Here is a 23,381-nt window from a genome sequence, read left to right on the forward strand (position 1 = left end):
TCGCTCAGCCAGTGAGCGGGAGCCGGTCTGTACGTGGGATCCGAACCCTCGGATGGGAGCGCTAGCCGCGCTTCCCAAGCGGCGCACTATCCAGTGCGCCACCGGGCGGCCCCGGGGTTCTATTTTTTTTAACCTTGAATCGCTTGTGCACAAAAAAGAAAAAGAGCTTCCTACAGAGCCATTAATTTCTCTGATACTTTTGGCTACTTTCTATTCATGGGCAAACATGATGGAATTACCTGACAAAATATTTTACTTACAATAAAAACTTTTTATGCTGGTTGAGCCTCCTTCTGGCCTTTTCCAGAATTAACATGGGAAAATTATGGCAAAGGTTATATAATGCCTCCACCAGTTTACAGGAAATAAGGGGGGAGGAAAGAGTATAAAGGGATCAGTTAAAAAAAAAATACCAAGAAGAAACAATCAAATTTAGATAATCGTGGACCCTTGATTGAATAACTGTACTAGACTCTTAAAAAAAAGTCAATGGCATTAAAAAAAAAAAAGGGAAGAACTGTTTTATTTATTCTAAAAGAACCTACAGAGACCTCACCAAATGTACTGCATAAACCTAGATTGGATTCGGGTTCAAAACAAGCTACAAAAGAGATTTTGGGGATAACTGGAGAAATCTGAATATGGACTGATGTTAAGTGATACTAAGGATTACTGTTAGTTTTCTTAGGCATAATAATGGTACTGTGCTTATATAAAAGTATGTCCTTTTTCTTAAGAGATGCAGGCTGAAGTTTTTAGTGGTGAAATGCCATGATATTACCACTTAATTTTAAACAGTACAGCAAAAAAATGTGTGTGTATATGTGTACATAAGGCATGTGGGGGTTCGTTGTACTGTTCTTTCAGTTTTTCTGCACATTTGACATTTTTTGTAATAAAAAGCTGGGACAAAGAAAGCTGGCAAGTGGTATTTGGGATGAAGGGAAGGGGGTAGAAATAAAAGACAACAACCTCATCATTCAGAATGTATTCTAAAAGACGAAATACTTAATTTGAAAGACAAGAACGTGGTGGTAGAAGAAAAAACAATTATCATGAGAAATAGCAGAATGACAGGATATGAATTTCTGAAGAAAATGATTCTCTCTCAAACAGAGGTAATATACTCACTCATGAGGGCTCTAGGGAAAGAAGTGTAATTCCAAGAAAGAATGCTAGGACTGGACTCAAGTGTTTTAAACTGCTATTTGAGTCACAGCTAAAACAATTCCATGGCAACAGAACAAATCACACTCAGACAAGCCAGCAGCCTGCCCACTAGTCCAGCCTTCCCCACTAGATGATACAATCACTTGCTCTAGTTTGGCCAAAAGGATCGATGTGAATGCTAATGGTAAAGGTAATGTATGGCTGTCACTTCACCTAATTTTCTTTGGCAAAGACAGAAAATATACTTTTGTAGCCCAAAGAGGTCTGTACACAAATCCAACAGTATCTTCATTTGGAACTTTCTTAATAGGATGAAGTTGTTACTAAATCACTTTGTTACTGAAGATGATAAGCATTTCCCTCATAAGGACATTGATATTATAGCTTGGTTTGGGGAAGGGGTGGGAAAATCATTCTCCTTCCCTTTCTTGAGTTACATTAAATAAGTATGAAACCTCAATGTACATTATAATCATCTGGGATGCTGATAAAATGCAGATCCCTAGGTCCCACACCCTGAGATTCTGATCCTGTTGCTAGAGGTGAGGGGGGAGGAACCTGTACTTGTAGTAAGCATCTCTGGGGATTCTGATGCAGGTACTCCAAGGTTCCACTTAGGTCTGTGCTTCCTTAAGCAGCAAAGTTTTTCTTGGATTAGATATAATCTAGTACAGTGAGGAATACAAGACTGGGAGTCAGAAAATCTGGGTGACAGATTTGTCACTAACTTGTTTGACTTTGGGCAAGTTAATGTCTCTGTGCCTCAGTTTTCTCATATGCTTAATGAGGATAATACTGCCTCTCCCCCACTTACCATACCTCACATGCACACTAATTTATACAAAAGTGACTGAGGTTAACAAATAAGCATTATGTCTTCTAGAAGGGTGCCTCTAGTCTTATCTGGTGAGCTTAGTATTATCTATTATATTCCTGACAAGAGTCAACTACAGATTAGCCTCTCCTCTTTCCCCTTAGGCTTAATCTAATCAAAGTAGTGCTAGATAAAGTGACATTACTCATTATCACTTGACAGCCCCCCCTGCCCCCCCAAAAGAGAGAAAGTGCAGAGATAATGAGGATATCACCTAAGTACTGTGAAAACTATATGTAAAGAAGGTTTACATCTTAGTATGTTTCTTACCAAGTCTATGAGTTTGGTAACAGGAACTTCTCGGATTGGTCTTTTCATTCGGCACAAAGCCTCTAAGGATGTACCAAAACAACTGGGGAGGTAATTTCCACTGATGGTCAAGAAGTAATCTTTGCCTCGAGCCAGATGAAGAACAAGGATATCTTCAATTTTATCTTCCCCTGAGTTCAGGATGGTCACAGAGTCTTTGCTGACATACACATCAAGAGAAATGTCCACTGTCTCATCTGAAATGAAAAAGATGATACACAGTAATAAAGACACTTCCAATGCAAAAGCAATGAGGGTATGAGAACCAACAGAACAAGCGTCCTCTAAAAAACCATCAAGCAATGAAGGAGGAGAGATTGGATACATAAAAGAAGTATCACCAAAATAATGACAGTGAAAGTAAGAGACATGTGGTTAGGAAACAAGAAGTTAAATCAAGGGGATGGGAATCATGAGGACATGGTACATCACAAGCAGAGACGATGGTAAAGGGAAAACTCACTTGGCTCCAAGTAGCCCTCAAAAGGTTCAGCCCGAAGCCATGGCTTGCAGTACTGGCTGTCATTAAGTTTAGGGATGAAAGAAAAATGGCAGGGAACCTGTCCATCGTTGCTGATCTGGAACTTCTCCTTTTGTAGTTGCCGAAACTTCACATTCTCAAACACAAACTGGGAATGACAGACAGACACAAACATGCATCACTAGTAGGGGAAGTAAGTCAGTTGGATTATTCCATAGGAAATATGAATAAAGAATAAGGTAATTAAACCAGGTATGCAACTGCCATATGCATTCACCAATTGAACTACCTTTGCACCATCCATTCTCATGATATTATTATACTCACGCCAGCAGAGAAGGAGTCAAGTGGCTGTTGCTACCTCTCTAGGCTACTCTGATTGTTCCTGGGATCCTAAGAGGGTTATAACCCAACCTTGGTCCAGGGCATTCATCCTGTGACCAAGTCCTGCTTCCTGAGACATGATTTAACCAGCAGCTCTGAAATATTAAATAAGAGCAGCCAACATCTGAGGGTTTACTATGCACGAGGCACTGTTCTAAGAAGCTTCGTATGTATTAACTCATGTAATCCTCAGAACCACCCTTTAATCCAGAACGGAAACTGTGGCTCTGAAAGGGTAAGGCACTTACTTGCTTGAGGTCATACATCTACTAAATGGCAGTGCTGGGATTGGAATGGAGGCAGTCTGGCTCCAGCACACACGGTCTTGACCACTTTGCTGTGTTGCCTTTTCTAAGTAACACGGTTTCCTCTACGCTAACCACAATGAGCACTAGACGGGGCAGCCATGTATTTCTGCTCACCTCCCTCCTGCTGAGTTCTAAGGAAGGAAGGAAGTCATTTTCCATTCTGTCCATGATGCGCACGCTATCTTCAAAGACTTTCCGGTACTTCCGTTCATCCACAACCTTCACCTGAAAGAAAAAAACCCTCTTTTCAGTCTCATTGCTCCTAGTTCATCTCCCTTTGAGATTATCTAACAATTTAAACTGGTTATTACAGCAACCATTTAAAATAAACTGTGGTGTGAATACTGTCTTCAAACACTTTCTGACATCTCACTTATATCCACAACTTTCACCTGAAAGAAAACAGATTCTTATTTTAGTCTTATGTGCTCTCAACTTACATATCTCCAAGGGTCTCTAACAATTTTTAAAAGGTCACTAAAGCAAATATAAATTAAACTTCAAGGTAGGGTTAATTGGCTAACTGCCTGGAAAAGTTAAGCCTCCATGTTAAGAAGCCTGGCATTAATAAATATTTGGGAAGAATGTTTTCTTGCTCCACTGTTAAGTTATTTGGTAGTAAAGAAAATGTGATAATTGTGGTAAAAATGATTTCTTGAACCGTACAAAACGACAGTATCAAACCATATACATTACAGCTTCTAACAATCATCATAAAGTGGTGAAATAGCAAAAAATATGATTAAAGCATTTAACTCTTTTAGCTGCTATGCACAATGCCAAGAATCATAATATCACAGCTCAGATTATATAATGGCAAAGGTATGTTAGTAAATGGAACCTATGGCCATTTTAGAAAACGGCCGACACAAAATATCTTAGACTACAGTAAAACCATAACAACAAACAAATCATCTTGACTAATCAAAAAATTTCCCACTTGACACAGCACTTTCAGCTTCCTGATATAGCTGTGTTTTGTTTGAAATATTAAAACTTCATACACCCTGATGGCAAAAATTAATATAATTAAGATAGCATTTTAACTTATTATCAGTTTCTTTTTTAGAATAGAAAACTTCACAAAAATCCATGTCAAAAAAAAAAAAAGATTGATGTATGCAGCAAAGGTTCTAATGCAGATGTGGAAAATAAGAACATTAAAGCTGAGCCAAATATCTCAGATGGGGAAGGTTTTTTTTTTAAAAATTTTTTTTTTGTCTTTTTCGTGACCGGTAAGGGGATCGCAACCCTTGGTGTGGTGTCGCCCACCAGTGAGCGCACTGGCCATTCCTATATAGGATCCGAACCCGCAGCGGGAGCGTCGCTGAGCTCCCAGCGCCGCACTCTCCCAAGTGCGCCACGGGGTCGGCCCGAATTTTTTTTTTTATTTTATATTTGAACTATACCTCTCAGAGAACTGAGGATCAAGCAATCACTTCAGGGTCCATACTATACTGTTAGGTTAAGATGAATTTTATACTTTTACAAAATTTTCCAACTTTTTATTTCAAAAAGTATTTTACACGTTTATTTTCACAACCTGCAAGGCTACCAAAACAAGGAATATTCCTCTTCTGATAATTGAGAACATTAAGATATAAAAGATCAACTAACTTGCTCATGGCCACAGTTAATACCAAAGGTGACATTTGGACCACTAGTGTAATAACCTTTGTAAAATACCAGGTATGCAACAGAATCTACTCAGGTATATCTAGAAAGCACAGCAGCCTGGGTCTGTTAATCACAAAACCCAGGGGCAGGGTCCATGCATCTATACTTTTTTTAAAGCTCTGTAGGCAATTTTTAATGTCCACTAAAGTCTGAGAACCAATGCAACAGACCACAGTGCCAAGTGCAGGGGTGGAACCCTATTTCAGCTTAATCTCAGCCAGCCCGCAGCAAGTCTTCTGAAATTAATTGGCCACAGAGCATTTGGCTCCTTTGTTAACAGTCATTGGTGCCAATGGTGGTAAAAATGTAATGTGGTTTTTAAAGCCTCTAATCATAGCATGCTCAAGAGTCCAAAATATTGGGTGGTTACTCAATAAAATCAAATCTTTTCTCAGTAGGTTATCATGATTGCAGCACTTAATGGCACGTCAAGGAAAATAAGGGGGCAAAAAACATGAAAGAATTTCACCACCTGATACATTATTTTAGAAAAGAAAATTACTGATGAAATTAAGAATTCAGAAAAAAGTACAATGAGCTAGATCTTGATGTAATAACAGGAACAGATCTCCAGACACACTGTTGAACTAAAAAAAAAAAGCAAATTACAGATCAACACATATGGTATAAGACTATTTATGATATACACACAGCTACACATAAAACAATATTTTGTCTATGGGTAAACAGAAAAGCATATGCAAAGGTCTAGAACGGCATTAATACAATAGCCCATGACAACAGAGCCATTTCAATTTAAATTACTTTAAGTTAAATACAATTAAAACTTCAGTTCTCAGTCACGCTAGCCATACTTCAAGTACTCAATAGCCACCCATACCTAGTAGCTATTGGACTTGATGGCATAGAAATAGGACATTTCCATAAGCATAGAAAGGTCTATTGGACAGTGCTGTTCTAGAAAGATATAAACTCATAAGAGTAGTTGGCCTGGCTGGGGAGTAGGTGGCTTAGGCAAAGTTTGGAGTAGAAGACAGACCAGGGATTGAAGAACTTCAGCTTTATTTGTAAATTCGGCTTAAAATTCTTCTTTATTTTAAAGGAAAAGCACTTTTGAATTGCTGTACAATTTAAAAATCATTAAAAACTAGAAAGGTAGACCTTTTTTAAAGATACACAAAAATACACAGAAAGTCTGGAAAAATTTTAAACATTCCACTGGGAGTTCTGGATTAGTGTGTTTGGAGTATTAAAATATTCCCAGGTTCTCAATCAAGGAACTTCAACAACTCAAAAGCAAAAAAATAAATAATCCAATTAAAAAACAGGCAAATGGGCTGAATAGACATTTCTCAAAAGAAGGCATACAAATGGACAACAGGTATATGAAAAAATGTCCAACATCACTAATCTTCAGAAAAATGCACATCAAGGGCCAGCCCACGGCTCACTTGGGAGAGTGTGGTGCTGATAACACCAAGGCCAAGGGTTTGGATCCCTATATAGGTATGGCCTGTTGGCTCACTAGCTGAGCGTGGTGCTGACAACACCAAGCTAAGGGTTAAGATCCCATTACTGGTCATCTTTAAAAACAAAAAAAGGGCCGGCCCGGTGGCGCACTGCTACAGTGCGCCGCTTGGGAGTGCGGTGGCGCTCCCGCTGAGGGTTTGGATTCCACATACAGACCGGTTCCCGCTCACTGGCTGAGCAAGGTGTGGGAGCAACACCGAGGGTTGCGATCCCGTTGCCGGTCCCGGTCCGGTACGGGCGCGACACTGAGGGTTGCGATCCGTTGCCAGACACGAAAAAAGACAAAAAGGAAAAACAAACAAACAAACAAAAAAACCAAAAAATCCCCCAAAACGCACATCAAAACCACAATGAGATATCATCTCACTCCAGTCAGACTGGCTATTATCAAAAAGATAAAGAATAGGGCTGAGCCCGTGGCGCACTTGGGAGAGTGCGGCGCTGGGAGTGCAGCAGCGCTCCAGCCACAGGTTCGGATCCTATATAGGGATGACCGGTGTGCTCACAGCGCTCACTGGCTGAGCATGGTGTGGCCAGTCTCAAAAAGGACAAAAAAAAAAAAAAAAGATAAAAAATAACAAATGCTGGCAAGGATGTGCAGAAAAGGGAACTCTTACACACTGTTGGTGGGCATATATTATGGAAAACAGTATGGAAATTCCTCAAAAAACAAAACAGAACTACCGTATGATCCAGAATCTCACTTCTGATATTTATTCAAAGGAAAGAAAATTAGCATACTGAAGAGATATCTGCATCCCCATGTTTATTGCAGCAATATTTACAATGGCCATGACATGGAATCAACCTAGGTATCCACTGACAGATGAATGGATAAAGAAAATGTGGCATATATATATAATGGAATACTACTCAGTCATAAAAAATTAAATCCTGTCATTTGCAGCAACATGGATGAGCCTAGTAGACTTTATGTTAAGTGAAATAAGTCAGGCACAGAAAGAGAAATACCACATGTTCTCACTTATATGCGGGAGCTAAAAAGAAAAAAAAAAAGTTGAGCTTATAGAACTAGAGAGTAGGTTACTAGAGGATGGAAAGGGCAGGGGGCTGGAGCGACTGAGAGAGGTTGGTTAAAGTGTACAAACTTATAGCTGGATCGGAAAAACAAGCTTTAGTGGCCTACAGTAGTGCTGGGTGTCTATAATTAACAATAATATTACTGTATGTTTTCAAATGGCTAGAAGAGAGGAGCTCAAATGCTCTCATCACAAAGAAACAATAAATTTTTGCAATGATCACACATTACATACAGATATTAAAATATAACTCTGTGCCCCATAAATACGTACAATTATTACGTGTCAATTATAAAATAAATAATTAAAAAAATACAAACAAAAAAAGCCAGTTTAATCAGTTTTACCTCTGATTAAACTAAAGAGGTAGTGCTTGAGAAAAGACATCCTCTTAAACGGATTAAGAGAATTCAAATGATGAAAAGAGAGCAGCCCCCGAGTAAGACCTAGAAATTAAATGGGCTATAAGTAGTATCTGAAGGCAAATTTAGTCAATAAGCACTTTAGAACTGTAGAGGCGCTGTGGGATAGTGGAAAGAGCATAGCGCTGGGAGTTAAACAGACCTCACATTTGAAACTCAGCTCTCCTTTTATTTGAATAGTTGAATGCTCTCCCTCCCTGCCCCAGTCTTCATTTCTTATTTTTATTTATTATTTATTATTTTTATTGGAACACAGTTGATTGTATGTATCTGTGGGGTACAGCACTGAATATCAATACCTGTGTGCAATATGTGATGCTCAAATCATAATAATTAGTATATTTAACATTACATAATGTAATCATTTTTTGTAGCCCTTTACCAATTTCTCACTAACCCCCTTCCCCTCCCCCTTTCCCTATTTTGGTGGCCTCAGTTCTGTTCTCTTCTTTTTAAAGTTCAATGAATTATTTGATTGTTATATCTTTCTTTTTAAAAATTATTATTATTTTTTTTAGCTCCTACTTATGAGTGAGAACATGTAGTATTTTTCTTTCTGTGTCTGGCTTGTTTCACTTAACATAACTTTCCCTAAGTTCATCCACATTGCTGCAAATGGCAGTATTTCATTCTTTTTTATGGCAGAATAGTATTCCATTGTGTAAGTATAAACTTTCTTTATCCAGTCGTCTGACAATGGACATTTAGTTGGTTATAACTCTTGGCTATTGTAAATAGAGCTGCAATAAACATGGGCGTGCAGGTATCCCTTTGACAGGATGATTTCCATTCCTTTGGGTATATACCCAGCAGTGGGATTGCTAGATTGTATGGCAGTTAATGAAGTTATTGAAACTCACTGGTTCTCCACCTGCTCATCTGTTAAATGGGAAATATTTAACTCAAAGCACTGATGTGGTGAGTATATAAGATGTGTGCAATTGCCTAGCACAGTCCCTGGCACACAGATAGTAGCTGCTATTGGAGGAACACTTACTATTAATGATCATTATTATTTTAAATTTCAAAATGGACAAAAGTAAAGTCATGATTGTCTTCGTAAAATTTAAAATCTATTCCAAGACGAAGAACTAATTGCGTTCTTAAAGGAAAAGCCCCAAAGTCATTCCTCTTTAAAATAGGAGCAGGATAAGACATGTTGGTAATACCTATTTCAGAAGCCAAAAAACTGACATATACACAGAGGTAAGAAATCTACCCTACTACACTCTTAGCATGTCTGAATTCATTAATACTCATAAACAGATACCATTATTATCCACATTTTATAGAGGAGGAAACTGAGGCATAGGGATGTTACATAAGCTGTCCATGGTAACACAGAAAGTGGTTGAGCTGGAATGCAAATCCAAGCAGTCTACTACAAAGCCCATCCTATTAAGCATTGCACTATATACATTCTGACAGATTACATGACCATAGATCTGGAAAATCCACAAGAAATTACCTAAATGTACTGGCTGTAGTAAATTAAATCAGCAAGAGTATGAGCTATAACCTGCATACGAATAATGCACAGCTGAAAAATACAATAGGAAAAAATATTCACAATAGAGACAAAAATTCACAATAGAGACAAAAATTTAAATAACTGACCATTAATTCAGCCCACGATGCAAAAGTTTTAAAACCTATGCTACTGAACAGGAAGACTTCACTATAGTAGGGATGACATTATGCCTCTTAAGGCAATATACAGACTTGGTTGTATTCTGATCAGTCTGGGCCTTTGCTCCTGCTGTCCCAACCCCTCCACCCAACCTCTCTCCTGGTGCTTCCCTTCCTTACTATCCATCTGGTGAAAAGTTACTCATCCATTAAAAGCTAGCTTCTAACTATTCTTCATGCATACTGTCTTTGGAGGCTCAGGTTACCACCCAACCATTAGGTGGCATGAGAAACATCTGTGTCATTTAAAGGCCTGGAGCATTAAGAGCTACATTGACAGTATTTGGGAGGGTTGAGGGAGACAACTTCTCAATGCTGCAAATGATTATTTGGTTATGGAATATTTATGGCTCACTGAATTACTAATCTGTTCTGAGTCTAAATAATGCTCTTGGAATAGATACTTAACACACAAACAAATAAATGAACAAGTGTTTACCCCAATATGGAAGAGTGCGCTAACAGGCTTGTGGTCACTGGTTTTCAGTTCCATGTGACTCCGGTAATTAAGTTGATTTACATTTGTTCCTCTCCAAAGAATTCGGTCACACCAGGCTGGAACCCGACATTTCCCACTGTAAATAAAGAAATGAGTCATAAAGAGAACATATAATTCAAGAACATAATACCTACCACACTGGTTTAGACCTGGGTTAGGGCCTCTTGTTATATGCTCCCAAAGAACTGTATACTTCTCCTTCCCTAATGACTCCTAACTATCATCTTCCCTACTATATTGCAAGCTCTGTGAAGGGACCATGTCTGCTTGTTTTCCACTGAACTTCTAGCCTGTAGCATGGTATCTGGTGCAAAGTTGGTGCTCAATGAATAGTTATCTAATGAATGAATAAGTGGTTCTCCTATGATTAGGATTACATCTTCAACAATGTTGCCACAGGGAAATATATAATAGCAACTTCTTAAAATATCCTCAGAAGGTTAGGATTATATTCTGAATACTTCCTTTGCTCTATGAATTGCAATAACACTTCAGAACAGATAGATAATTAACCAAATCTAAAAATTCAACCCTCTATTCCTATACTGGGCTTAATCTCTGGAGAGGAATAATAGTAAAGATTTTCTCCTTTAAACCTGGACTTTTATGGACAAGTCCAGCTTTTTTTAATAGAGATGAACTAACATCGAAGTATGCAAGCCTGAATGTATTTAACAGGCCATAGAATACCAAGGGTAGGGCAAAAACCTATTCACCATTCTATTAAAAGAAGCAACACCTGTACACCTGATCCAGAAGGTGACACAAATATTTATTGGTAGCTCTTCAACTGACTCTCATCAGGTGAGTGGAAGTAACCAGGCAAAGTGTACAAGATGTGTCAGTGTCACTTTTCATTTGCTGACTAGCACCCTTGGAGCACAGGAATACAAACAGACTCCTCCCCACCCCAGCCCGATGCTCTCAGAAGCAGTTGAATATGCCTAGGGATTCACTTTCAAGCTTCTGTGCTCAGCCAGCTAGGAAACCATAAGAAACAAAGAAATAGTAGGTAGAAAACAAATAGTTACCAAGAACTTACTGACAGGGGTACTTTACTGGGATGATTAGGACATCAAAGGGCTTTCTAGACAGTGGTTCTCAGTTTTCTCCAGCAGTGACAAACATGGGGACCAGGCATCAGTATTTTTAAAAGCTCCCCAGAAGATTCTAATGTGTTCTCAGGATCGATAACTACTGTGCTAGAAGAACCTTTCATGGCTCTTTGTTTTCACCTTCTGGTACCCTGAGTCAAACAGCTGAGAAGCAGTTTCAATAAAAAGAGTCAGCATGGGCAATAGGTAAGAAATAGGTGTGAGATCAGGAAGGCAAAAATCTAAGCAAGTCTGCCAGGGTGACAGAAATAAGGCACTGCAGGCAGCCCATCTTCAATAGCCCTGACATATAAGTAATACTTTCCTAAGATAAGCTCACCTTTGAGTACACTTGAATTAAAACTCTTCCGTAATAGCACTGAGCCATTAGTTTTTTATATCTGCTTATGGTATGATCTAAAAAATTCCTAGCCCCTTACCAATATTGAGAGACAGAAATAAGATCAAGCTTTAATTTATTTTGTAAGAAGGTTCTTATCACTTTACCTGGAATCCCATCGGTCTGTTTTAGAGTCATACTTATAAGTGGGGATAAACTTGATTTCCCCTTCGTTGAAGTCTACAAAAGCTTTTTTCTGTGTGCGCTGAATGTTTAGCTACAGATAGAAAGAAGCATCACATAAGCAGAGTAATACCATATTAATATAAGTGATAATCAGGTTGATTAGCCACTGTTGCTATTTCTAAGTATCCAGTTCCATAGCTTTTACAACTCTACCTTATGAGTTAAATCTTGGCATTGCCACAGCATCTAAACTCACCCTCAGATAGGATACTTGTTATTAGCACATCGCTAATTTTTTTACTGCTAATAGTGACCAGGGGTAAAATGGAAAAATGAAATCTAAATAATTGTTGAGTTCCTTGGAGCTGGGCAGGAACCACCCAGCACAATTTTAATTAAAAAAAAAAAAAGCACACAAATGTTGAATGGATAATTCCAAAACCAAATTCAGTGAATAGTTGCAAATTGTTTTGAAAGTTATCTTCACTCAAATATTTTACCAGAGTTACATAAGACTCAGAATATATTCCAACTGTACCCCTTTCGGAGGCTGGACAGAGGAAGAAATGTGAAGAAATTAGCTAGCCAACCTGAATGTGAAGGTAGACCCAGCCAAGAAAGGCTCACTGCAAAAACCATTCTACTGCAAAACACCTGAATTTTGACTATGTCTGAAGATCAAAAGGTTCTCATAAGGATTTGAAGACATTTGAATCAAGTCAAAACATTTTCTTCCTTCAATAAGAAGCATTCACTTTTAGCAGCCAGCATCCATATGCTGAAGTACAAATTCAAGTCACATGCCAGGTTCTGAGGCAAATTTACTGTCAAGTACATGGAAACTTGGTTCCTGAATATCAGGTTTTAGAGAAATGTTATAGGATCAATGCTTTTTCCACAGGTTTTAACATCAACAGCCATATACCAGCTAGCCCCAACTTATCGATCAGTTCCAATTAGACTACAGCTTATGCTATTCATCCCAGATAAACTTTGCTGTATTTCCCAGTACCCCTCACAGGGCCTCCCTCTTTTACCACCAAGCTGTTGCTCAGCCTGACAAGTAAGCATAGAACAGTTTTCCCTGTTCCATCTGCCAAGCCACATCAACATAGCTGAGGGCCCATTTCCTCCAGGAAGTGTTCTCCAATTAACCCCACCCATTCTCCAACTCATTTATACAAATCTCTTCTTGATAAAGACTTACTGAATGTTATATTTATTTTTTAGCACTAACATTATCTCCCCTGTCCCATCCAAGCACTTAATAAAAGCACCACAAACCCTGTATGTATTCAATGCATCACTAGTCACACTGTTTTCACAAGATAATACCTTTCCATCACTTCCTAAAGTAAGACATGCCTCCCACGTGCCTATCTCATGGCCCTAACAATCTTATCTGCCATCTAGGAAAGTTCCTATAAAGTGAAACTTTATTTACCTGGTCAAATTTCAAAAGCCTCTGAAGGTCATTCTTAGTAATTAGACTTTTCACCTCACTGGCATCAGGCATGCAAAGTCTGTAGTTCAAATCTCCCAACCAAATGACAACACTGAGGATCAAGAAATATATGAACAGAAGCAGTAATAATTAGGATAAAAATCAATCAGAGAAGAATGAAGAGAAGAAAATGGGTAGATTATTGATAAGTGTTCATTTATCACTATCTGACAAGGGTTTTAAAGCTATAACTAATCCTTTGGGAGCAAGTACTGTCAACACCTGGGAGAGACAATGGATTACGAAATAGGTGGGAGAATAGGCACTCCATATGTGAAGAATGAAAACGAGGAAGTACAGTATATGTATGGAATTCAGAAGCCAAGGAGTTAAGACACTGAGAAGCATGCAGTTTACTTGCTGCACTAACCTCAAAATTTTGCCTGGCTACTTGCCAGGTCCCTGGGGAAAGAGAATCTGAAAGTTTTCTGCTTCTCAGTGCCCTGAGGTTTTCTGCAGACTTTGCTAAGGTCTAGACGGTCTGAATGACAGTTCTCCCAGGCAGGGCCCACTAGGAAAAGTAGGTCCAGGGCTCTCCAGTTCAGCCAACCTGTTTATCTCTGCCCAAGATCTGCAGTTTAAGTCCAGGCAGGCAAGAGACTGGCATGCCATGGGAGTCTCAGCTCCAAGTCACAGCAATGAGCCTCTCAATGTGCTTGAGTGCCCCACAAAAGGAGACAATTAAATTACCAAATCAAAATGAATTCTCCTGTGAGCTATCTCAAGTTTCCAATGGGTTACTTTGCCAATCTCAAAAGCAACATGAATTTTATGAAATCCTGGGAAAATAAATTTATGGAATTTTTGGGCAACTTCAGGTCCAAAAATTTCAAGGCCTTGACTTTACTTCTGTGAAATACAGGCCAATATCACTACCCTTCCCTACTCTTTCCTCAATTACCCTACTTTCTATTGATTCTAATAGCCCTAAATTGTCTTTTGCTTTCCTACTAATTCCCACCTCAAACCACTTATTCCAAATCATACCCTCAGAATTTCAATGAGTAGTGTTAATTTCTTTACAATTAATCACTTTCGACCACCATCCAGTCCATTCCTCAACGTATTTCTGCTTCTGTATTTATTAACTCCCATTCTTCACTGACCTCTCTCTGCCACTCCTATTTTTAATAATCATGGCCATTAAAAAGAATAATGTAGATCTGTATATACTGGCTTAGAAGGATATCCACAATAAATAGAATAATACAATCCTATACAACGAGTACGTGTGTGTTTGTATGTGCATAGAGAAAAATCTAGAAAAGCGCTCTTTGATGAAATTATAATGTATGTCACAGTATAATTTAAAATTTTCTAGTAGCTGCATTTTAAAAATAAAAGAAACAAGTGAAAATAACTAACAATAAATTTCATTTAACCCAATATATCCACATTATTACCATTTCAATATAATCAACATTTTAAAAATTGAGATATTTTATATTTTTTTCCCTACCAAGTTTTTGAAATCCAGTGTATAGTTTACGCTTACAGTGCATCTCAATTTGGACTAGCCACTTTCAAGTGTCCAGTAGCACATATGGCTACTGGCTGTTATTGGACAGTACAGATCTAGAAGGATACACACCCAACTGTTAAGATGGTTTTCTTTGGAAAGAGGGACTGGCGGGGGAGACTAGAGGATAAGAAACGAGGGATTTTTACTTTTACTTTTATCTTTTAATACATTTACAATGAACATCTCTACTTTATAATAAAAGACTATAAAAACGGACTCCAACTCACAGATCCCTCCAGCATTATTCTAGATGCCCCACTAATACAACTAACCTTTCCTCTGATGTCAAATCTAATTTCCCTGCCTCAGTGTCTGCTATTCCTCAAAAATGCTCTCTTCTTTGTGACCCCAACATGGTAATCCCTCACTCTTCACAGCTCTATAGTTTCTCAACACATTTAATCTCTTCTTGGGCCCACTATTCTAAGGCCACAGGGGAGTTAACCACTCACTCATGTTTCATGATGTTCAGTTGTGGGAGGGTCTGATTTGGGACCACAAAACTCATTCTCGCACAGATGTCCTTATAATCTTGATTCCTTCTCTCAAAGTCCTCCACGTGGGCAGCCAGATGTGAATTGACAATGCAAAAGGTAGTGTTGTGAAACACAAATCTCACAGCTACTCCACCTTTGTTTCCCTGTTAAGCAAGAGTAATTATTCACAGTTAGTACATACAACTAGCAATTAAACTTCACATAGACATAAATAATAGTCAAGATCATTGGCAAAGTCACTCACCATTTTCCCCATGATTCCAGTTCCAACTGTTTCTGTAGCAACATCACGGATATATCGACACTGATCCTTTCTGGCAAATATAAGGAGCATCATCCCAACAAGACGGACTAGCTGAACCTATGAGTTACAGTGTGTGTGTGGGGGGGCAGTTATTAAAAGTTAATGGTAACACCACTCTTTGCCACATATCTAACTTCCCACAACTAATTTTCCACCAAGACGACATACTGATGCCCAAATCTGAATCCAAATCCTCTAACTTCCCAGTGGACCTGATAATGTGGAAACCAAAATTCTCTGAGGAAGCTCTAATCTGGCTCTGACCCAATAAGAGTTAAAAGCCGTGAGGGACAATGAGTACACTCAGCTCTAGATCCATTCTTTTAATCACTTTTTAGCCTCCCAGAAGTAAGCAGCATTAAAAGTTCAAATAATAAAGATAAAGCCACTATCTCAAACTGTTCCTTCCATCTCTCCTTCCTAGTTTCTGATTTGTAATTTTGTAAGAAATTTAAATCTATAAAACAGCAATCCTTTTTACTTTGATTATTTTTAACATATGAACTAAAGCTAGAAATATGTCTGAGATATGTATTATTCACAGACCTATATGAGAGAAACACATCTTTAGTTTTATTATCTACATAAACTGTTAGAAGACAAAGAGGAAAATTATTCCGATTATTCCTTTTAGAGAGCTTAGTATGGTAGCCCTGTAATTAAAATAACTCTTCTAGTAGCTAAGTGCCTCTACCACATGCCTTCTAAAGACTAACAAATTGGCCCACCTTGCTAAAGTCAACTCTATAGTTGACTTACAACCAAGTTTAGAACTCATTTAAATTCCACAACACTCTATTCTTGCTCTGATTCCAAATACCCTATGCACCCACATACTTCATAAAGAATTGAATTCTCATGTCAGTGAACAATTTCAAATTTCAACCTTCAACTTTTATTGTACAAATAAGTTACCTTATTATTCATATGAGAATAAAATTATTTTTTTTCTCTCATAAAACTATCTAAGCAATGAAAGTACAGGATCAGAAAGCTTAGAGACATTTTTTTCTCTAGGAAATAAGTACGAAGAATTAGTCTGCCCTATCCCAGTACTACACACAGGGAAGAATTCGATTAAACCATTCTTCTGGAACAAGTTATAGATAATGGAATAACTCCTAGTGAGTTCTATTTACTCATATACTATTATGGATTGAATTATGTCCCTCCAAAAGTTTAATGTGTTGGAGTCTTGGCCCCCACCGTGACAGTGTTAAGAAGGTGGGAAGCCCTATTATGGTAACTGAAAGGTGGGGCCTTGAAGAGGTAATTAGATTACAGGACCATGCCATAGTGAATGATTAATAATGGTGGTCAGAGAGGGGTGTGGTTTGGAGGGCTTTAAAAGGAGAGTACACAAAGACTCTCTCACTCTCTGCTCTGCTATTTTCTGCCATGTAAGACCCCTGCATTGCTGTAAAGCCACCACCAAGAAGACCCTCGCTGGATGTGTTCCATGGACTTTGGACTTCCCAGCCTCTTAAACTAGAAGCAATACATTTCATTTTCTTACAAATCACCCAGTTCCAGGTACTGTGTTATAAGCAACAGAAACAGACTAATACAGAAATTGCTACCAGGAGTAGAGTGTTACTTATAACAAATAATTGAATATGTGGAAGCAGTTTTAGAACTGGGTGTTAGGCAAAGGTTGGAAGAATTTAGAGGTACAGGCTATGAAAAGCCTACATGCTACTGAGGAAAGTTTGGAACTTCTTAAAGACTGGTTAAGTGGTGGTGACTAGAATGCTGATAGAAATACGGACTGTAAAGACCATTCTAAGGAGGTCTCAGAAGATGTAAACAAGAAGAGACTTATTGGAAACTGGGGCAATGATCACCTTAGCTACGAAGTGGCAAGGAACTTGGCTGCATTCTGTTCATGCCCAAAAGTTTTATGGAATGTGGAACTTCAAGGTACTGATCCAGGGTATTCGGTGAAAGAAATTTCTAAGCAGCAAAGCATTCAGGAAGCTTCATGGCTACTTGTAATAGCCTACACTGAGTATGGCAGGAAGGTATGATGTAAAACCAGAATATACAATTAAAAGGGAAGCAGAGTGTAAAGATTTGGAAAATTTGCAGCCTGTCCATATGGCAGAGAAGCAGAGAGCATTTTCAAGAGAAAAATGTGGTGGTGCTAAGAAGATTAGTACAAAAGAAAGGGATTATCAAGAGAAGGGGAAAAAGCCCTAACGGCATTGCAGAAGCCTCTGGGGCCAGCCCTTTCATTACAGGCCCAGAGGTCCAGGGAGATAGATGGTCTTGGGGAACAGGCCTGAGGCACCCTCCATGGGCTTGCTGCCCAGGGCCACCTTGGGATGCTGCTCCCCACATCAGCACCTCAGCTGCTTCAGCTGTTCTAGCCATGGCTAAATTGGCCCCAGGGGTGGCTGGACCCTTAGCTTTGGAAGCTACAAGCTGGAAGCCTTGGTGGAGTCCACTTGGTGTTAGGTGTGCAGACTTGCAGAACGCCAGAGCTATGGAGGTTTGGGAGCTTCCACCTCTATTTCAACAGACGTATATGGAAAAGCCTGGGGGCCCAGGAAGAAATCTGTCACAGGGGCAGAGTTACTGCATGAAGCCTTCGCTAGAGCAATGCTGAGCAGAAACGTGGGGTCAGAGTTGCAGCAGAGAAACGCCATCAGTGCCATGCCTTATGGAGAACGGGACTGCCATGGAGACCCCAGAATTGTAGAGCTACCAGTGTGTAATGCCAGCCTGCGAGAGCTAAAGCATCACTTGAGACCATGAAAGCCATAGAAGTGGAACTGCCTGAGGACTTGGGGACCCAATCCCTGCACCAGTGTGCAGAAGTCGAACATGGAGTGAAGATACATGATTCATCAGCTTTGAGATTTAATGCCTGCCCTGCTGGGCTTTGGACTTGTTCAATCCCTTTCTTTTGGCCTATTTCCCCCTTTTGGAATGGTAATATTTACCCTATGTTTGTCCCACCATTGTATCTTGGAAGTAAATAACTTGTTTTGATTTCACAGACGGGACTTGGGACTTTGGACCTTTGAGTTGAAACAAGTTAAGACTTTGGGGATGAAATTAATTTATTTGTATGTGAAAAGGACATGAATTTTGGAGGGTCTGAGCTGGAATATTAGGAATTGAATTGTGTCCCTCCAAAAGTTTAATGTGTTGGAGACTTGGCCCCCACTGTGACAGTGTTAACAGGGTGGGAAGTCCTATTATGGTAATTGAAAGCTGGGGCCTTGAAGAGGTAATTAGATTGTAGGACCGTGCTATAGCAAATGGATTAACAATGGCGGTCAGGGGGATGGTTCAGAGAGCTTTAAAAGGAGAGCACACGAAGAGTCTCTCTCTGCTCCACCATTTTCTGCTACGTGAGACCCCTGCATTGCTGTAAAGCCAACACCAAGAAGACCCTCACCAGATGTGTTCCCTGGACTTTGGATTTCCCAGCTTCTGAAACTGTAAGCAATAAACTTCGTTTTCTTACAAATCATCCAGTTCCTGGTACTGTTATAAGTAACAAAAACAGACTAATACATATGCTAAAAATGGTAATTAAATGTGGCTTACTTTCTTATACTTGGCTTTCGAATGCAAACCCCTCTCCACAGCCATGGACCACTCTTGTTCTTTCACAGATTCAAAGTAGAAAAAGGCTTCTGTGCTCAAGTCCAGCTCTTGGAATCTGAGAAAAAAAAAGGATGTGAGATCTATGCAGATTCTATAATTATCTCTGGCTACCTCCTGTCCCATTTGCTGAGACATTAGGTAAAAAAAAAAAAAAAAGGATGGAAGACAGAGAAATTTTATAGACCTGCTCTGTTCACTCAGGTTATCAGTAAGGACAAGTAGCTTTCTTTTCTAATGAATCCTCATCAGTATATTCATAGACTGTGCAAAAAATAAACAAAAATACCTCTCATAAGGGATAACAGTAGAGTTTTGCTCTTACATCCTGGGAATACTCACTGTTAGAATTGACCTTTAAGTCTCAGCTTCTATGAAGAATATAGTTATCTATGGATTTTGAGAGGACTAGATTCCTTATACCATTTAAGGTATCTATTCCTTTCTGATATCACAAATTTGACCCAGAAGTTTACTCTCACATACATTCTACAGTAGGTTTTTACCAAATAGTTTAAAAAAAAAAAAGAAGGCAAAATGTCATGTAAACTAACACCAAACATACAGCTGAAAGGAAATTCGAAAACTGTTACTTACCCAATGCAGTAGATATCAGGAGGATTCGGATCACAGTTCAGCCAAGGTTCTAATCCGCTATCTGGAGACTGGCCATTCACATTCCAAGTTCCAACAAAAAATCTAATAATACCAAAAAATAATTTGAAAACAGAGATCAAGTATGAACCAACAGAAGGTCTTTCTTGTTACTTCATACAAGGGTATGTTCACAATAAGCTAACAATTCCTCAAAATGTTTTGACACACACATAAGAAAAACCTCTTGAAGCTACAACACAAAAGCAGTGGGCTTATTTTCTCTAAATTTTATATTAAATGAACCTACAGAAAGGAACCACATCTCTATTTAAAAAAACACATTTCCTTTCTTTGTTATTTGAATTTTACTTTATTTGATGGCTGGCAAGTTTTGAGATCCGAACCCTTGATCTGGGTGTTACTAGGCCGTGCTCTAACCAACTGAGCTAACCAACCAACCCTACCACATTTCCCTTCAATTCATATCCATCCAAACTCATACTCAAAGGGAGAGCTTACAAATGGGAAAGAGGTCTCTTCGTGCTGTGAGCTAGTCTAATATGGATAACTGTTCTATAAGGGACTGTAGTTGAATCCAAAAACTCACTTCCCAAGGATTACAAAGACATCTGTGTAGGAAATTCTGATGACACAAATATAGTATTAAGGGGAAAGCAGAAGAGAAAACTCATGACTGTCATAACTGTTTACATACAAATATAAGCATTGTGGGGAATGTAAGGAACTAGAGGTTTTAGCATAGGGATATGGTTATGATTGAATTAGAATAAATGAGGCATGATGGGAATAACAGATGGGACTGGAATCTTGGACTAGAAGAGTACATTCTGCCCATGAATAACAAAGAAAAGTGTCGTTTCTTTGCACACAGGGAATACACGCCATGCCACATCATACCCGCCATACACCACACACACCAGGTCCAGAAAAGAGGATATCAACAAGTAAAGTTCAAATGAAAAATAATACAGACAAAAGAATCCAAGACAGACCTCCCAAACAAGAGGAATGGGTGAAACTTTCTTTAGTTAACCTACCAAAGTAAGTAAATTAAGATCTAGTGGTAATGGTGGACTTTAATGTTCCAGTATTGGCTGGAAAAAAATTCAGCAGGCCAGATAGATAAACACACTTGCTGAAGGAATGTGCTACAGGATAATTCTCTAGTACATGTGAGCTTGATTTGGTTCTCTACGAGAGGATAGAAATATTAGTAGACATGGTATTATTAGTAGTTAGAAAATCCAAGGGAAATTATAGCATCTGTATTATTTCAGATATGCATGTTATTGACCAACATAGAGACAGGGGATTGAATCAGATAACCATTCCTTTCAATCATGCTTTGATTCTTAGTTAAGCTAATACCTTAAATATCAAAAGGCCATTGTCTGCTGTACCTACTAACTTTTTAGACTCAGTGATAGAGTTTGGATGTGTTGTCCCCACCAAAACTCATGTGGAAATCTGATCCCCAATGTGGCAGTGCTGGAAGCTGTTTGAGTCATGGAGGCGGATCCCTCATGAATGGATTGATGTTCTCTCTGGGGGGTGGGGGTCCTGAGTGAGATCTAGCTCTATCAGTTCTCGTGAGAGCTGGTTGCTTAAAAGACCCTGGCACCTCCTCTCTCTCTCTCTCTCTCTCTCTCTCTCTCTCTCTCTCTCTCTCGCTTTCTCTTGCTTCCTCTTGCCATGTGATCTGCTTATACCCGCCGGCCGCCCGCCGCTTTCCACCATGAGTAGAAGCAGCCTGAGGCCCATGCCAGATGCAGCTATCCCAGAATTGTAAGCCAAATAAACCTCTGTTCTTTATAAATCACCCAGTCTCAGGTATTTCTGTTACAGCAACACAAAATGGACTAATACACTAAGTAAACAGAGGAGAGACTCACTTGAAAGTCTGAATGTTGACATATTCTTTCTCTCGCTTTGCCAGGATATGTTTGATGAGACCTTCTCGCTGCCCAGACTGGGTATTTGGTACAAAGAGCTTCCGCATGGTGTTGGTCACTTTGGGCTGTTCCTTGTTAGAAGCTTCTTTTTCACGTGGAAGCCTAGCAAATAAATGAGGAATTCAAAAGTAAAATTGCCTAAAATATAAGTCTCCTACAAGGTAAATATGTTTTGACATAGACTTACATTTTATTCATTGAAGCGGGTGGAGGTGGGGGTGGGGGTTCCCGATGAATCCCTGTAGGCTGATTTGGTAAATTTATTTTCTTGTCCAAATTTATAGATGAAAAATTATCCTCAAATCCAAGAAGCCCTGAAGGACACAGAATCCAAAGTCAAAGGGGGAAAAAGGTAACATCCAACATATCCAGGGTAGACAGGGATTTGTTTTGGTCATGATTTGGTCAGTGGCATTACTAAACAGAAAGGTACCATGAGGGTAGTAATTACTTAGATGGGGGAAGAAGCACATCCATCCCTGAAGCACTGATATACTAACTAGAACAACAGAAGTTTACATTAATCTGGAACCTGAATAATAACAGCTAACATTTATTGAAGACTTAGCACAATGCATGGTTGCCAATAAGGTATTATATCATTATCTCACTTAATCATCACAAAATCCCCATGAGGTAGGTACTATTAAAAATCTTCCCATGCTATTGGAAAGGAAATGGAAGCTAAGAGTTGTTGAGTTCTTGACCAAGGTCATATAAGTAGTAAGTCCTAGACTTGGGATTCAAACTCAGCGTCTCTAGTTCTGTAGCCTATACTTTTTACCACTCTGCTAAACTGGCTCCTGAAAAGCTATTGTGCCACAGAAAGGATTAGGTGTGAACATTAATCAGTGTGCATGGGCTCAATAAAACCACTCCACAGGAGAATGAGTCTGACATTGACTTTAATCCACATCATCTCATCTGGCTTGATAAAATCTACTGACTCTGCAATGATCATAGTAACCAGGGAAAACAGAATCCTTTCAGTACCTGAAAAAGCAGAAGGTTTGTCCTTCGTGTCTAATTTCTGGTACCAGCTGGATGAGTCCTTTTGCTCTGGAACAAGAAGTTGTGACTGAGCTGAAGAGATAAGGGTCATGGTCAGAAACTGGGGTGCCCTTCATTGAGTGGAATTTACCAAAACCAAAAACCATTCATTCAACACTCCTTATATGAAGGGGCCAGCACCTTCTTGAATGTAATGGAAGAGACTAAGGAAATGACGGCAGCTCTGAGGTCATGTGGGGGCAGAAGGAGGAACACAGTCTGCGGTAAACTGTACTTGTCATGACACTGAAGATTCTGGAAATTGGCTCAGTGTCCTTAAAGCTGGACAGACTTGTTCCTTAGCCAATCCCTGGGTTCATTCCTGAAGAAAAAAAATATCAGCTATCAGGGCTCA

The 23,381-nt window shown here is 39.1% G+C and overlaps 1 protein-coding gene across 1 annotated transcript in view; it reads right to left on the bottom strand.

Moving 5' to 3' along the window:
- Nucleotides 1-23,381, bottom strand: part of OCRL (oculocerebrorenal syndrome of Lowe) — a 52,888-nt gene that overhangs the window by 12,168 nt on the left and 17,339 nt on the right. The window contains exons 7-19 of the mRNA XM_008572399.1: nucleotides 22,970-23,059; nucleotides 22,164-22,290; nucleotides 21,917-22,078; nucleotides 20,004-20,105; nucleotides 19,350-19,464; nucleotides 15,732-15,848; nucleotides 15,443-15,630; nucleotides 13,409-13,520; nucleotides 11,946-12,055; nucleotides 10,285-10,420; nucleotides 3,641-3,751; nucleotides 2,817-2,982; nucleotides 2,315-2,550 (exon numbers count right to left, since the gene is read on the bottom strand). Of these exons, the coding sequence (XP_008570621.1) occupies nucleotides 2,315-2,550; nucleotides 2,817-2,982; nucleotides 3,641-3,751; nucleotides 10,285-10,420; nucleotides 11,946-12,055; nucleotides 13,409-13,520; nucleotides 15,443-15,630; nucleotides 15,732-15,848; nucleotides 19,350-19,464; nucleotides 20,004-20,105; nucleotides 21,917-22,078; nucleotides 22,164-22,290; nucleotides 22,970-23,059 (1,772 nt within the window). The remainder of the gene's footprint in view (nucleotides 1-2,314; nucleotides 2,551-2,816; nucleotides 2,983-3,640; nucleotides 3,752-10,284; nucleotides 10,421-11,945; nucleotides 12,056-13,408; nucleotides 13,521-15,442; nucleotides 15,631-15,731; nucleotides 15,849-19,349; nucleotides 19,465-20,003; nucleotides 20,106-21,916; nucleotides 22,079-22,163; nucleotides 22,291-22,969; nucleotides 23,060-23,381) is intronic.

This window comes from Galeopterus variegatus, unplaced genomic scaffold (assembly GCF_000696425.1).
Source record: "Galeopterus variegatus unplaced genomic scaffold, G_variegatus-3.0.2 Scaffold779, whole genome shotgun sequence".
NCBI lineage: Eukaryota > Metazoa > Chordata > Mammalia > Dermoptera > Cynocephalidae > Galeopterus > Galeopterus variegatus.